The sequence below is a fragment of the Siphateles boraxobius genome, unplaced genomic scaffold (genome assembly GCF_051911475.1).
Source record: "Siphateles boraxobius isolate OS27281-9 unplaced genomic scaffold, OSU_SipBor_1 73, whole genome shotgun sequence".
Lineage (NCBI taxonomy): Eukaryota > Metazoa > Chordata > Actinopteri > Cypriniformes > Leuciscidae > Siphateles > Siphateles boraxobius.
This window is the reverse complement of record NW_027509201.1, coordinates 632,501-646,198: the sequence shown is the minus strand read 5'-3', so window position 1 is coordinate 646,198 and position 13,698 is coordinate 632,501. Positions and strand designations below refer to the sequence as shown.

The 13,698-nt window shown below is 35.4% G+C and overlaps 1 protein-coding gene across 1 annotated transcript; it reads right to left on the bottom strand.

Moving 5' to 3' along the window:
* Positions 1–306: 306 nt before the first annotated feature.
* Positions 307–13,346, bottom strand: sirt1 (sirtuin 1). Its single transcript, XM_077217379.1, has 9 exons — positions 13,046–13,346; positions 12,131–12,253; positions 11,688–11,926; positions 9,581–9,733; positions 8,072–8,219; positions 7,905–7,984; positions 4,978–5,164; positions 3,495–4,052; positions 307–1,461 (listed from the first exon to the last, which is right to left on the bottom strand). The coding sequence occupies exons 1-9, from the start codon at positions 13,287–13,289 to the stop codon at positions 1,223–1,225; spliced, it is 1,971 nt and encodes a 656-aa protein (XP_077073494.1). The 5' UTR covers positions 13,290–13,346; the 3' UTR covers positions 307–1,222.
* Between the last annotated feature and the right edge of the window lie 352 nt (positions 13,347–13,698).

Sequence of the window (13,698 nt, the reverse complement as noted above, 5' to 3'; positions counted from 1 at the left end):
TTGTTATTTACCTAGTAACTGCACTCAATTATTGCTAGTTGCCTCCAAGTTCTTCACCACTTCAATCAAAATGTTGTTTAAGACTTTTAGCTGTCTGTTACATCTTTGAAAATATTTACCTTGAAACCATCAATTAATTTTCATTAATAAACTACATAGAGATAACACGCATAAAAAATTCTGTTTTACTAGAGTTAATGTAGAATACACTGCATATTTTTAAAAAATGCAACTGTATGAAATAGTTCAGGAATGCAACAATGGTCAATCCTACATGTCAATCTCCTTAAACACAGCTGCGATTGATCATCTTGCAGATACTTTTTAATATTTTATAAACGAGCAAAATACTTCTCTACTATTCTTAATGAAAACTTACATGCATCATGTACAGTATTTCACAAGCAAGTAAAAAAACAAACAAAAAAAGTCAAAAAGGCTACATTTGTAAAGTCTGTATTGTCTGTACAAATTTGGTGACAATTTAGTTTTTTTGCAGAATTGCCAATCTGCATTTACGTAAACAAAATCCGTGGCATGAAAATAGTCTTTTTTTGAACATTAAAGATGTGAGAATAAAAAATACAACAAAACTGCATGAAGGAATCATGAAGTCATGTTGATATCATAACTTCATAAAGATTTTAATGCCCAGTTATCGAGAGCAAGGGCACTTTAGTCAATCAGTTTTTGTTAAACCTGTTTATGAAGTGCTCGAGGACAGGAATTCCAAGAATAGTGAAAGCATGTAAATAATTTATTTCTATACGTTCAGGAACTGAAAACTAATGCCAAACATCTGTTTGATGACTACTGAACTTTACTGTGTATAAAAGTCTTCAACAGTAGCTGGCAAATGCCTGGAAATGCCACATGAACAGTGCTTAGATCCAACAAGGAACTTGTAAATTCAGCAAACTAAGCAAAAAGAAATGCAAACTATACAGATAAAGTGATCTTTGGTTTGAAAATCATTCCCTTTTTTTTTTTATCCCAAACAATTACATGGCAAGTTCAACTCAACTGTGTTCTCAGGCAGAAACATTCACCGGAACCAAACGTATATTTTACATCTAGAAATGCAAAAATACAAACAAAAGATCGGTTTATAAGCCAAACAAGAGAGATGTTGCATGCATTAGAAGACATAACAGGAGAGGGAGGGAAATACAAAAATATATAAAAGAGACTTGAGGACATGAAATCCAGCTGGTGTGGTGTTTTAGAGGAGGTGTGTGTTTGCTGTGCAGTCTGTCTGAAGGCGTGTGTGTTCACTGTCTTGTACTGTCTCTGGTGAAGCCTCTTCCTCCTCTTCCTCACTGTCTTCGTTGTCGAAAGCGTCCGCGCTGAAGCGAGAGCCGTCGCTGTCGCAGGAACTGGACGTCTCGTCTTCTGAACTGGAGTAAACCTCGGCTCCGTGGAAAATGTAGCGGTTCGGCGCTTGAAATAAATACTGTGAGGCTGCAAAACAGAACCAGAACCAATTATATCATGTGTGCAATGAGCTTCAAAGAAACATAACTAAAACTTTACAATAATTTATATCTGAATGCTTTGGTTTTAAGCATCTTTTACATGAACAATTACTTTATGATAGATGAAAAATCTTAGATTCAAAACACAGTGCCAGGCTCACGTTAAATCCATCCATATATCATCCATTCATCCCTAACATCCACCCCAAACATTATATATATATGAGAATATAAACAATATAAATATAAAACATACAAAAATAATATGACAAATAAAATTAATAAAAACAATGATATCTTTGTATATACATTAAAAATATACTGTATACAATACAAATATATACAAAATAATATATTAATAAAATAATATTAATATAATGAATATATTTCTTTTATATTGTTTTGTGCATTTGTCTTTGTCTTTTTGGACCATGTGTGTCCTTAATAAAGCTTTGATGATGATGAATACAAAACTTTTATAAAAACGATGTTTATAATAAAAAGCATAATATAAATCTAATAAATAAAAAAATAATATAACATTTATAATAAAATAAATTTATATAAATGTATCTCTCACTTACGGAAGAGGATTAGGGCCAAGCAATTATAAAAAAATAAAACCATCTCGAGATTCAAGTCATTATAATGCGAAATTAAACTCGTTAAATTTCGAGAAAAAAACTCGAAATACAATCTTGAGAATAAACTCATTAAATATCAAGAAAAAAAGTCTAAATGAAATGTAGAGAATAACGCATTCGATTCATTGCATAGCCTACACGGCAGAGTTGGATCACTTACTCAAGCTTTATTTTAGACTTTCTTTCAGTAACAAAGAAATACTATCAACTTTAGCTAATTATGACAGAATAATAATTAGCAAACGAACTTTAAAGGGAATTTGCAAGCGGCTAGCTCTTTTTAGAAGAAAAAATCAGTCCAATTTGCGCGATGTACTCGCTTTTGTCCAACGTGAAATGACAATCAGTGACATGACAGTGAAATGACAACGACTTTATTCTCGAAATGTATTGCGTTTATTCTCAAGATTGTATTTCGACTTCTTTTTTAAATTTAAAGAGTTTTTTCTCGAAACACAACAACTTTATTTTCGATATTTAATGAGTTTATTCTCAAGATTGAATTTCAACTTCTTTTTAAAATTGAACCTGTTTTTTCTCGAAACACAACAACTTTATTCTCTATATTTAATGAGTTTATTCTCAAGATTGAATTTCAAATTTTTTCTCTGGAAATTTTAATTAAAGAGTTTAATTTCGCATTATAAAGACTTTAATTTCGAGATGGTTTTATTTTTTTATTATTGCTTGGCCCTAATCCTCTTCCGCACTCACTCTCTCTCTAGAGTTAAAATTATAGTAAATAAAAATTACCTTATTATTTTTGATAAAAGGTTTTAAAGAATTTTTTGAGTAATTTGCACCAATAAATCATTCATAATAAGAGGAACATTTAAAAAAAAATTATGATTTTTTTTTTTACCTCCAAGTCTTACAAAACTAATATAAAAACGATGTTTATAATAAAAAGCATAGTATAAATCTAATAAATGCATAAAATAATATAACATTTATAATAAAAATAAATTTATACAAAAGTATCTCTCACTCTCTCTCTAGAGTTAAAATTATCTAGTAAATAAAAATTAGATAAAAGGTTTTAAAGATTTTTGTAATTTGCACCAAAATATCGTTCATAATAGCAGGAACATTTTAAAAATGTATAATTTTTTTTTTTACCTCCAAGTCATACAAAACTCATATAAAATCGATGTTCACAATAAAAAGCATAGTATAAATCTAATAAATGAATAAAAGAATATAACATTTATAATAAAAATAAATTTATACAAAAGTATCTCTCACTCTCTCTCTAGAGTTAAAATTATCTAGTAAATAAAAATTAGATAAAAGGTTTTAAAGACTTGTGTAATTTGCACCAATAAATCGTTCATGATACCAGGAACATTTTAAAAATGTTTAATTTTTTTTTTACCTCCGAGTCGTTTGCTGATTGGACTCTGGCAGATTCGGCTCCTCCAGCAGCGTCTCTGCACTTCGACGCGTTGGCGATCGTCTGTTTCTTCGATCTGCGTGTCGTCAGTAGCGTCCAGTGCTTCTGCTTTCCTACACGGACTCGCCGGCGTTGGAGAACAAGCTTTTGGGTCGGAGTCCAACTCGTCCGGTAACGGCTCTGAACGAGGGCTTGTTCGTCTGGCTCCTGGAGAAGATGCCATTTCAGGGGATTGTTTGGGAGACAGTGAAGTTTGACAATCAGTGTGTGTGACGGGCTGAGCGTGCTCGGTGTGTGTGACGGGCTGAGTGTGATCGGTGTCTGAGGACGCGCTCTCAGCGTGTAACGGGGCGGCTGGTTTCTCCGTGATCTCGCTCAGACGTGACGAGTCGTAGCACAGATGTTCAAAGTCGCCACCCAGACGATGGCAGAGTTCGTTCACAATCACGTCACAGTCTCCCAGCAGCTCCACGTCGAAGTTCAGGTGCGGCAACGGCTCGCGGTTTATCAGGACTTGAGGCACGTCATGAGGTATAGAGCCTGCGGATTTAGAAAACATTTCGTTTTATGAAAGGGAAAATCATGGTAATACTATGACAATACAGTAACCACAACTCAGAGACTGGGGGGAAATTAATGCACAATGTCACTTTGCATCGTTAATATGCAAATTAGTTTTAGTTTGTTTTTTATCTGTTTTAAATCTCAAGGAAAACACTATAATTTTAATTTTAGTACTGTATAATTTATTTTGAATTTTGATATTGTTAGTATTATGTTAATGTCACTTATTTTCCTTACGAAAACTGTTGCGCTTCACTGTAATTTGCATGCATTTTAAAGACGTGACCTTTAATTACTGACATGCTGGAAAGTATTTACAAGCACAATATTTCATCACAACTCCACCTCAGCGAACAAACAGAAGAGAAAAAAGCATGTAAATATTTGAAATGGGCCGTTATTGTGGCAGCAGTAATATATGCAATACAATTTTAAAATATGTAGGGTATTATGCACAACATTAAAAATACAAACCAGGCAGCTTTATTTTTATCTCATGTAAATAAGACGCTGCATTAACTCGTTTTCCGCAAATTTCCATATTTTTAAAATGACATCGTTTTGAGATAAAAATGCAAGACAGAAAACCATTTCAAATATAGCGTATGTGCATTTAGCTTCCTATTTATAAAAATTTGATTTAAATAATAAAAAATATATATATTTTCCTATTATTAAATTAAATACAGATTTATTTGTATTATTCCAAGCATATGAGATATTATTTACAGCAGACAATCATGTGACTGACCACTGTTCGTAGGATTACAAAACTCGCTCCTCCACCGCCAATAAATCGAGTTTTATCACTTCGGAGCCATGATAATTTATTTTACAGACGTTCACATGAGAAACAATTACCGTCCGAATAGGGCTAAAGAAAATCAAGAGATGGACGTACTGGGTATAAGAGCCACTGGCCGCACTTTCAGCGAGGAGCCGATCACAATGAGAAGGTCCACCTCATCTTTATCCTGCTTCATGGCTCTGTGGAAAAATTCTGGAAGATTCTCGCCAAAGAAGACGATGTCTGGTTTCATGATGGCATACGGGATATCTGACGGACACCTCGGACAGTGAGGAACAACCTGCAACAGAACAACACATTTTAAAGTGCTTTCTCCAATATTCCCTGTTTATATAGCTGAATATAGCCGTTTGTGAATGTAAAAGGTCTGAAAAGTTGTAAAGGTCAAAGTGCACGACAAATAAAGTTGTCATTGTCTCAAAAAAGAAAGAACCGATTCTTAAGTCGTCAGTAATTCCAGTCTCACTTCCCATTTTATACATGTAACAATGTAACAAATTTGCATAATGCCAGCCTATGGTCTTCATTGGCTGCCTGTGAATAGTGTCTGCTTTGCTCCGCCCTCTTAAACACTGTAGCTGAGACTGGAAGAGTTTAGTTTGTGTTCTTCATGTTGAGAACATGATTTTTTCAGTGCTGTTAATCCTATTTGCATGCACTTCAAAAGATGAGGAATCAAAAGTTTGTATCACTGTGTATTAAGTGCTGAGGAAGAGCTGAAATTCAGATATGCTAATGGCTGTTTGGTTTCCGACATGCGCTGTAAGCGGTCGATCAATCACAACAGACTGGGCCGTCTGACCAATCAGAGCAGAGTAGCTCGCGGAAAGGAGGGGCTTAGAGAAATTGAATCTTTGAACAAACTGTTTCAGACTCTGAGACAATAGCTGATGCTGCAATGTATATTATCCGGGTGTAACGGTTCACAAAATTCACGGGTCGGTTCGATACGACAGTGATGTCACGGTTCAGTACGTTTTCGATACAGCAAAAAAAAAAAAATGCCAGAGAAATGTCCTATTTATTAAAAGAATTTTTTTTTTAAATAAGTGTGAGTTTTCTTACATCTTGGAACTTTTAGTTTTATAAATGGGCGTAATCTTTGAAGGATGAACAAATAATGTTTTGGTCATCACATTAAAAATAACATTTAAATATGATAATATTTGAGTTTTGAAGTGCTGGAAAAAGATGCGTGATGTATTTCTGCCAAACTTCCATGGTTACAGTGAGTGTTACTACAGTAAATCCAAGGATCAATGTTGCTGATCTGTGGAGTTAATGCAAAGAGCATAGAAGTAACAAGACGCGAAACTCCGTTGTAGTTTTGGTAACAATCGCTAGATGGCGCTGCTGTCGTGCTGACGCCATTTTGGACTGAACCAACGGTTTTACCGCTATGCACAACTGTACAGCATAATGTCTGGAAATAATTGGGAACAAAGAAAACAGTGTTCTGCTATCAACTGCAACAACTAGCAGTGTACAACCAATCAACTAGCATTTCATAGATTCCCCAAAGATCCAGAGAGGTAAAGTAGAAAAGGTTTTTATTAACGTTAAAGTGAGCAGTGTACGTACGTCTCCATACGTAAATAGCGGCATGGATGTACAACAGTGAGTGCAGGGAAGTTGTGTGTGACAAGGAAAAGTGCAAAAACACTCTTGTATACATGGTGAAACTATTCAATAGAGTCAGAATCCATCATATATTACTGACCCAAAATCGACAACTCTCACAGCCCAAACAGAAGCGCTACAGAAAAGTTTTAAAGCCAAGTCATCTGTACATTAACTCTCTCTTTCTGTATCAAATGTAACATGTTGTACAAAGTTTTTATCAGTCAAGATGAATTAAATTATAATAAAACTAAAGACTAAAACATATAACGTTAGGACAGCTAATATACTTACCATTGCCATTCTATTTGTAGTAACGTAAATGTGTGCACTTTACTTGCACAATGTTTGATTTGTTGTGTGTAAGTTAATGCAGTCAGAAATGATGTGATCTACTTACCATCGCCAATTTAATTACTGTTCATTTTGTGATGATCTTCTGTTACTATAATATTCTCTCTTGACTAATGTGTTGTCCCTTTCACCTACTCGCTGTTCATTGTGTTTTGGCTTTTTCAATGAATTTGTTAATCATTTCATGAGGAACATGGGCTGTTGTTACTGGTGTTGTAAAATTGTGCTGTATGAAAACGGGAGTTATCCCCAAAAGTTATTGGGGTAAATAAATAGCCTATTTGACAGCGTCATTCTCTATGACGAAATCGTTTAATTATAAACCAAACCATAAGCATTATTTTGTTGTACATTATTCAACACGCCGTTTTAGTTTAGGCTATAGAGATATTAAAAACTAGAAACTACTATTTAGTTCCCTTAACCGCTTTTGAATTGGAACCGGTATCGTTCAATTCTATGACAGCTTTGTAGCATCCAGTTCAGATTTGGTTAAAGTCTATAACTAGTTCATTCATGGAACAATGTTTCTCCTGGTTTCCACGTCAGCGCTGTTGATCCGTTTATAAAGGAGAGATTTGAATGCTTTCACTAGATCTCGCAGCGATGTTATTACTTCAGTGGAGAATTCAAATGCTTTGTTTACTGGATCTCTCAGCGCTGTATAACAGTGTCGCTTGATCAAGATCGGCTCGCGCTGCACTGATGTTGATGGTCCAAACTGATAAACGGCCCGTGAAACACAAAATAATGAGTAGCGCAGTTTCGTTCTGCTTTCATTACGTTTGCCATTTGATTTTGGGCAACGCCAGCGTGGATTTTGGTCGGCAGGAAAAATGGTCCAACGAATCGTTCGGTTTGCAATGCGTAGCGAACCGAAAGCCTCGTACTGAACGGTTCAATCCGAATACATGTATCGTTACACCCCTAGTATATTATGAGAAAATTGTATGTTATTTACCTATTGAAGGAGACTCTAAAACCAAAATTAGGAGCCTTTAAAGTAGCATAATAGGGGCACTTTATATTTGCACACACAAATGTACCTGGTTGAATATATCCTCCCGTACGGCCTCACAATCAACCTTATGTTTACAGACAAGACAGGAAGCAGTCGCAAAAGAACCTAAAACAAACAGTAAAAGACAAAAGATAAATGAATAGACTAGATAAGGACAGAAAGATGTATAAGGTATTATGACAGCAGATATACCATGACACTGAATGATCTTCTGTATCCCGGCGACCTGCTCCAGGGTGTCGATGTTCTGAGTGTAGTTCCTCAGTAACCTTCCCTTCTTATCCAGCATTGATATGAACCTGTGACATGGAGACGGCTGGAACTGTCCTGGGTAGATTTCCTACAGTATAATGAAACAGGGCATATTGTTATTTACCTTCATGGCAAGACATCACAGGTGAATAATAATAGGGTAGATATCACTATGCTTCCACAGGGGATTAAATCACAGTAGTAGGGCACTATGAAATCAGTTTTATATTTTACAAAATTACGTTTTTTTTCTTCTTCAAAATTCCATATTTTCCGTTTTAGTTTTTTTGGATTCTGTTCTTTTTCCGTTTCAATTTTTTTTTGCACTCCAATTTAATGGTTAAATAACATTTTAGTAATCAAAAAGCATGTCTAACTAATTGAAATCACGAAACTTATACAATTTGACAACAATGTATTAAAAGTTTAACATAAATTGCATGTTTAGGGCCCTATGTAATTGTTTTATTTTTTTCCGAATTCTGTTTTTTCCATTTTAGTTTTTCTGGATTCTGTTCTTCTTCCGTTTTGATTTTTTTGCACTTCATTGTAATGGTTAAATAACATTTTTGATTACAAAAATGTTATTTAACCATTGCAATGAAGTGCAAAAAAATCGAAACGGAAAAATAACAGAATCCAGAAGATCATGCCTAATTAATTGAAATAAAGAAACTTATACAATTTTACAACAATTTATTAAAAGTTTAACAAAAATTATGTGTTTAGGGCCCCTCCCCCCATTCCATTTTTAAAATAAATTAGGTTTACCATTTTAATGGTTAAATAAAATTGTAATAATCAAAAATTATTCCTAATCAACTGAACTCATATAAACAACAATTTATAAATTTATATTTAAAAAAAAATCTATTTCTGTGAAAGAAAATCTAAAATCTATTTCTAGTAATAATTTATTATTATTATTATTATTATTATTATTATGTGTTACTATTATTATTACATTGAGGTGTAGTTAAATTCTACTGTACAACAGTAACACATTTTTCTGTCACAATTTCTTCAAGTTAAACCGAACTTTTATTTTGCCGGGTTGCAGTGAGTCCTACAGTTGTTGCATTACAAGTTTTCTGAACTGTTATGTTTAAAAATGTAAATGAGGCATTGTGTAATTACTCAATTGCATACATTTCCAGAATGAATTTTGAACCTGCCTTTATCCAGTGTTCAGATTTCCAAGTTCATTCTGTTGACATATTAGAGATATGTGCAACAGATATAAATAAAAATAGATTAAATGTGTATTTTGGATGTTTTCTTTTCCAATAGTCTGAAAGAAGACATATTATGGAAGGAAAATAGACAATATATATATATACACCTTTGAATGAAAAAATATATTTTTTTGCCTGTAGTGTCTTGTCTTATTTGAAATACATGTTTTTTCATTATTGGCAGAAATGCAAATGAGAACACAGCGCATCAAACCTTGGCAAATTTGAAAAAAGGCCTGGGATCTCTTCTAAAGTAGTCTATGTCAAACATGGCTTGAGGATCAGGAAGATCAGGAAAATCCACAGCAAGTCTAGCGTATATTCCATCTCTAGAGCGAAAGTCAGGAATCCCGCAGGAAACGGACACCTGTGGGCACAAGAGGAACACTTATTCAATATATTCAAATACAGAAAAGCGTTTTAGTAGAGATGCACCGATTACAATTTTCTATGCCGATTCCGATTTTTCACGAGTTTGGCCTGCCGATACCGATTTCATTTTTTCTAACCACTTTACAGCAAACACAAATATGTATTTTCTATCTTTTCTTTAATAGAACATTTTACATAGAACATTTTTTGAGCAAATTAAATAAAATAGAACTATATCAATTATTACTCCTGCTGTGGGAAATTCACACACATCTAAGTGCAGTGTTATGGTATGGAAGAACAATTTTCATTTCCATATATTCAACTAAAAAAATAAAAGTGATATATATTTACTTATTTAGGAAACTAAACTTCTGTATGAAAACAGGTAATGGCAATAAAATAATATATAAATAGCAAATACAAATAAAATAAATATAGCCTTGCAGTATAAAGATGTTTCTCCACACACACACACACACGTCTATTGCAATCACTTGTACATCAATGGCAAGTTTTATTTCGCAAACAGTTGTTCTCTCGTCTGCCACATGTCCAGCCAGGCTAAACAATCACTTTGATTGAGCGCGAGAAGTGCAGCAAAAATAGACCCTGCGCCGAAACCCCGCTTCACTGCTAACACGCGCTGCTCCTGCTCGACGCTCACGCGCTGCTCCTGCTCTCGGTGTGAATGCACTCATTGATTAAAGGGTAACTAAACACTAAAACAACTTTTTTTAGTTAATTATCTGTATTATTAATTATTAGTAGAATACTCTCTGTCGTCACTCTGTCACGCCCTTGGTGCGAGCTCACCACGCCCTTGGCAGCCCCTGGTATAAAAGCATCTGGTTATATCAAAACTACTGTAGTGAGTCAGGTGTTGGAATTACAAGTATTGAAAACGATCAGGATAGATCCTGTATATATTAGCATCTAGTTAGCATAGCATTTATATAGTTATTTAGATTATTTCGTGTAGCCTAGGTAGTTAATCTCGCCTATCGCTCCAGTGTGCAACCTGCATTTTACGTGGGATTGCTTCTCCAACGCAATGGAGGTGGAAATGGGCTTCTCCACACAGCTCGCGCTGCCAAACACTGCTCTTCACACCTGCATGAACTCCACCACCGCAGCGGCGTCATGATGTGAGTGAGCATATATTTTTAATCACAATTTATGTTCCTTCTTATTAGGCTAAAGTTAATCCTCTGGTGTCGACAAACGCGCCGGCGCGATTTGCTGATTATTTTTTTCACATAGCAGCAAAATATACTGAACGTAATAGTAATAATAATCCTGGAAAAATTACCTCAAAATGACTGAATATAAGAATAATCGGATGCCGATCGCGATGCGGGAGTTAAGACCGCAGTTTGAGCTGGTGTCCACAGACAATTCACCCTCCTCCACTTCAGGTGAAGGTGGGGGAGAAAAGTTCTCGACTTCAAATGACCGCTCTGTTGCAAAGCTACTTGCGTCACTCCATTTTAGCTAGTTTGACAGCAGCTGTCACTGCGGGTCTCAGGGCCACGCCCCCCCGCTCAGCCCCGCCCTCGGTTCGTCCCCTCTATCTCCGCTGGGCTCCGCCCACTTTTCCTGCATTTTTCAAATATTGCCAGTGGGTGGAGTCAGGCTTCGACCAGGGGTTTAGTTACCCTTTAACATGCACGCCGGAGAAAAAAAACCCGCGCTGCTCACGCTTGCGTGCGAAACGGCCGTAATTCACGAGGTTTCCTACATGTGCGTTCCGTGTGCACGTGTGATGCTGATGTTGCGCGATGTTAATCATGTGGCGCCCGAGTGCATTTGACCGGCAAATAAATCGGAATATGGCAGACTGATCGGCCGGTCATGGCCGATCACGTGAAAATCGGCCGATTCCGGTCACCAGGCGATCATTCGGTGCATCTCTATGTTTTAGAGTAAAAAAGAAAAGAAAAACACACCCCAGCGCCGGTGAGCACGAGAACCTTCTTCCTCTCGTTCAGGAGTCGGACGACGTCCTCTAAAGTGTTGATGTCTTTGTGTTTTTTCCTTTTGGGCGGCTCTGAGATGTTGATGATGATCTGCCACAGTGTCATGTCATCCAGATCCGGTGGAAGCACCGTTTCCGGAAGCAAATCTTTCAAAATGGCCCTCGGGTCAGTTCCTCTCATGATGTGCTGCTGAATGAACCGATACGATCCTGAAAGAAAACCATGCTTTCATTTCATTCACAAAACACTCAATTCTAGAGCAAATTAATGTGCAATTTGCAAAATAAATATGTATAAATGTCACATTAATCTTCAGTGTCAGATGTTTGACTCAGAATAAACTTTCTTTATTTTCGTCTTGCAAAATGCCTTAGGCACTCAGAAAACGAATGGATGAATCTAACTAAATTTACCAATCTGTGGCTGAGGCGTCCAATCACTGGAGCTGGCGTGAGAAGAGCAGTCATCATCATCATCATCACGAAGATGATCAGGTGACGTAAACCCATTGGGATGGAGACCTTCGTCAATTAACACTGTGTGCAAACCACACAATCATCTCTAATTATATGAGGAATAACACATTAGTCCAAAAGAGAAGGCTATATTAAAGTGTCCAGATATATTTTAATAAAACATGTAAATAAATGTACAAAAAAAAGTATCAAATGTAAATGGAGTTGACATGACATGTCAAAGTGACAGATAAATAATATTTACATTAAAATTAACTAACTGAATACTTAAATTATATATATATATATATATATATATATATATATATATATATATATATAATAACAATAAGATATTGAATAAAAAAATATCTAACTATATAAATAGAATAAATAATTACAAAACAATATCTAATAGGCCTAATTATTGAAATTATATAAATAATTAAATATAATGTTTTATTATATTTAATGAGTGAATAGTTAATTAAAACAATAAAATGATATCCCTTTAGTATTGAGATTATATAAATATAATAATAGTTACAATTCCATTTAAATAGTAAGCAATTAATAATAATATCATATTTAAATAAACAATGAAATTATAGAAAATATCAATAATAACATCAAAATAATCTAATAATTAATTAAATTATATAAACAGCTAAATATAGTTATAATAATAGTAATAATAATAATCACTTCAGTTGCTATTACATTAAATAATCATTCAATAAAAACGTAATAATAGGGTAAAACTGTGTGAACATGCAGTAAATCTGTCTGTTATCTTATCATGAGAGATTAAGAAAAACTTTTAAAATAACCAATAAATGGAATAAATTGATAAATAATGTAATGCTGTTTTACCGGAGAGCTCGGGTTCCGGTTCGGCGGTGATCCCGTGTTCAGTGCGCTTGTTGTTGTTGTTGTTGATTGAGGCCTGCCGGGACTCGTCCATCAGCGCCGGTTCCGCCTCCACCGGCTCGGTTCCGCCAGCATCGCTGTGTTCCGAATCACAGGGCGGGTCCCGGAGCCTCGGTCTCTTCAGAACCGGCCCGTCCAGCTCAGCGGCGTCGGCGAGTTCGGCCCGTTTAGTTTCGCCGTCCGCCATCTTCGCCAGGGAGTGAGCGAGTGGAGGAGGGGCGCGAGCGAGCGGGACGACCTTCCGGTAATTATGTGACGTGACGTCACGAGCCGATGGACCGTAGCGCCGCTAGTGCGCGACGCTGCGCGCGTCCGTACATACTACAGATCACGTGAAATCTAATAAATATATCTTTTCAATTTCTCTTATTTATGTTATTATTATGTTATGATAATATGTTACTGCCTGTTTGTTATTTGAAATTATTTAATAAAGTAAAAAAAAAAGACTAAAGAGCACGTGACTGCCCCGCAGTAACAAACGCTTCTGTTTAAAGTAGTTTATTGACATAATTATGTTTACATTATTTCAACCCCATACAAATTCCAGTCAAAAATACCATGGCATTATTAAAGCGAACATGTCCAAATACCAT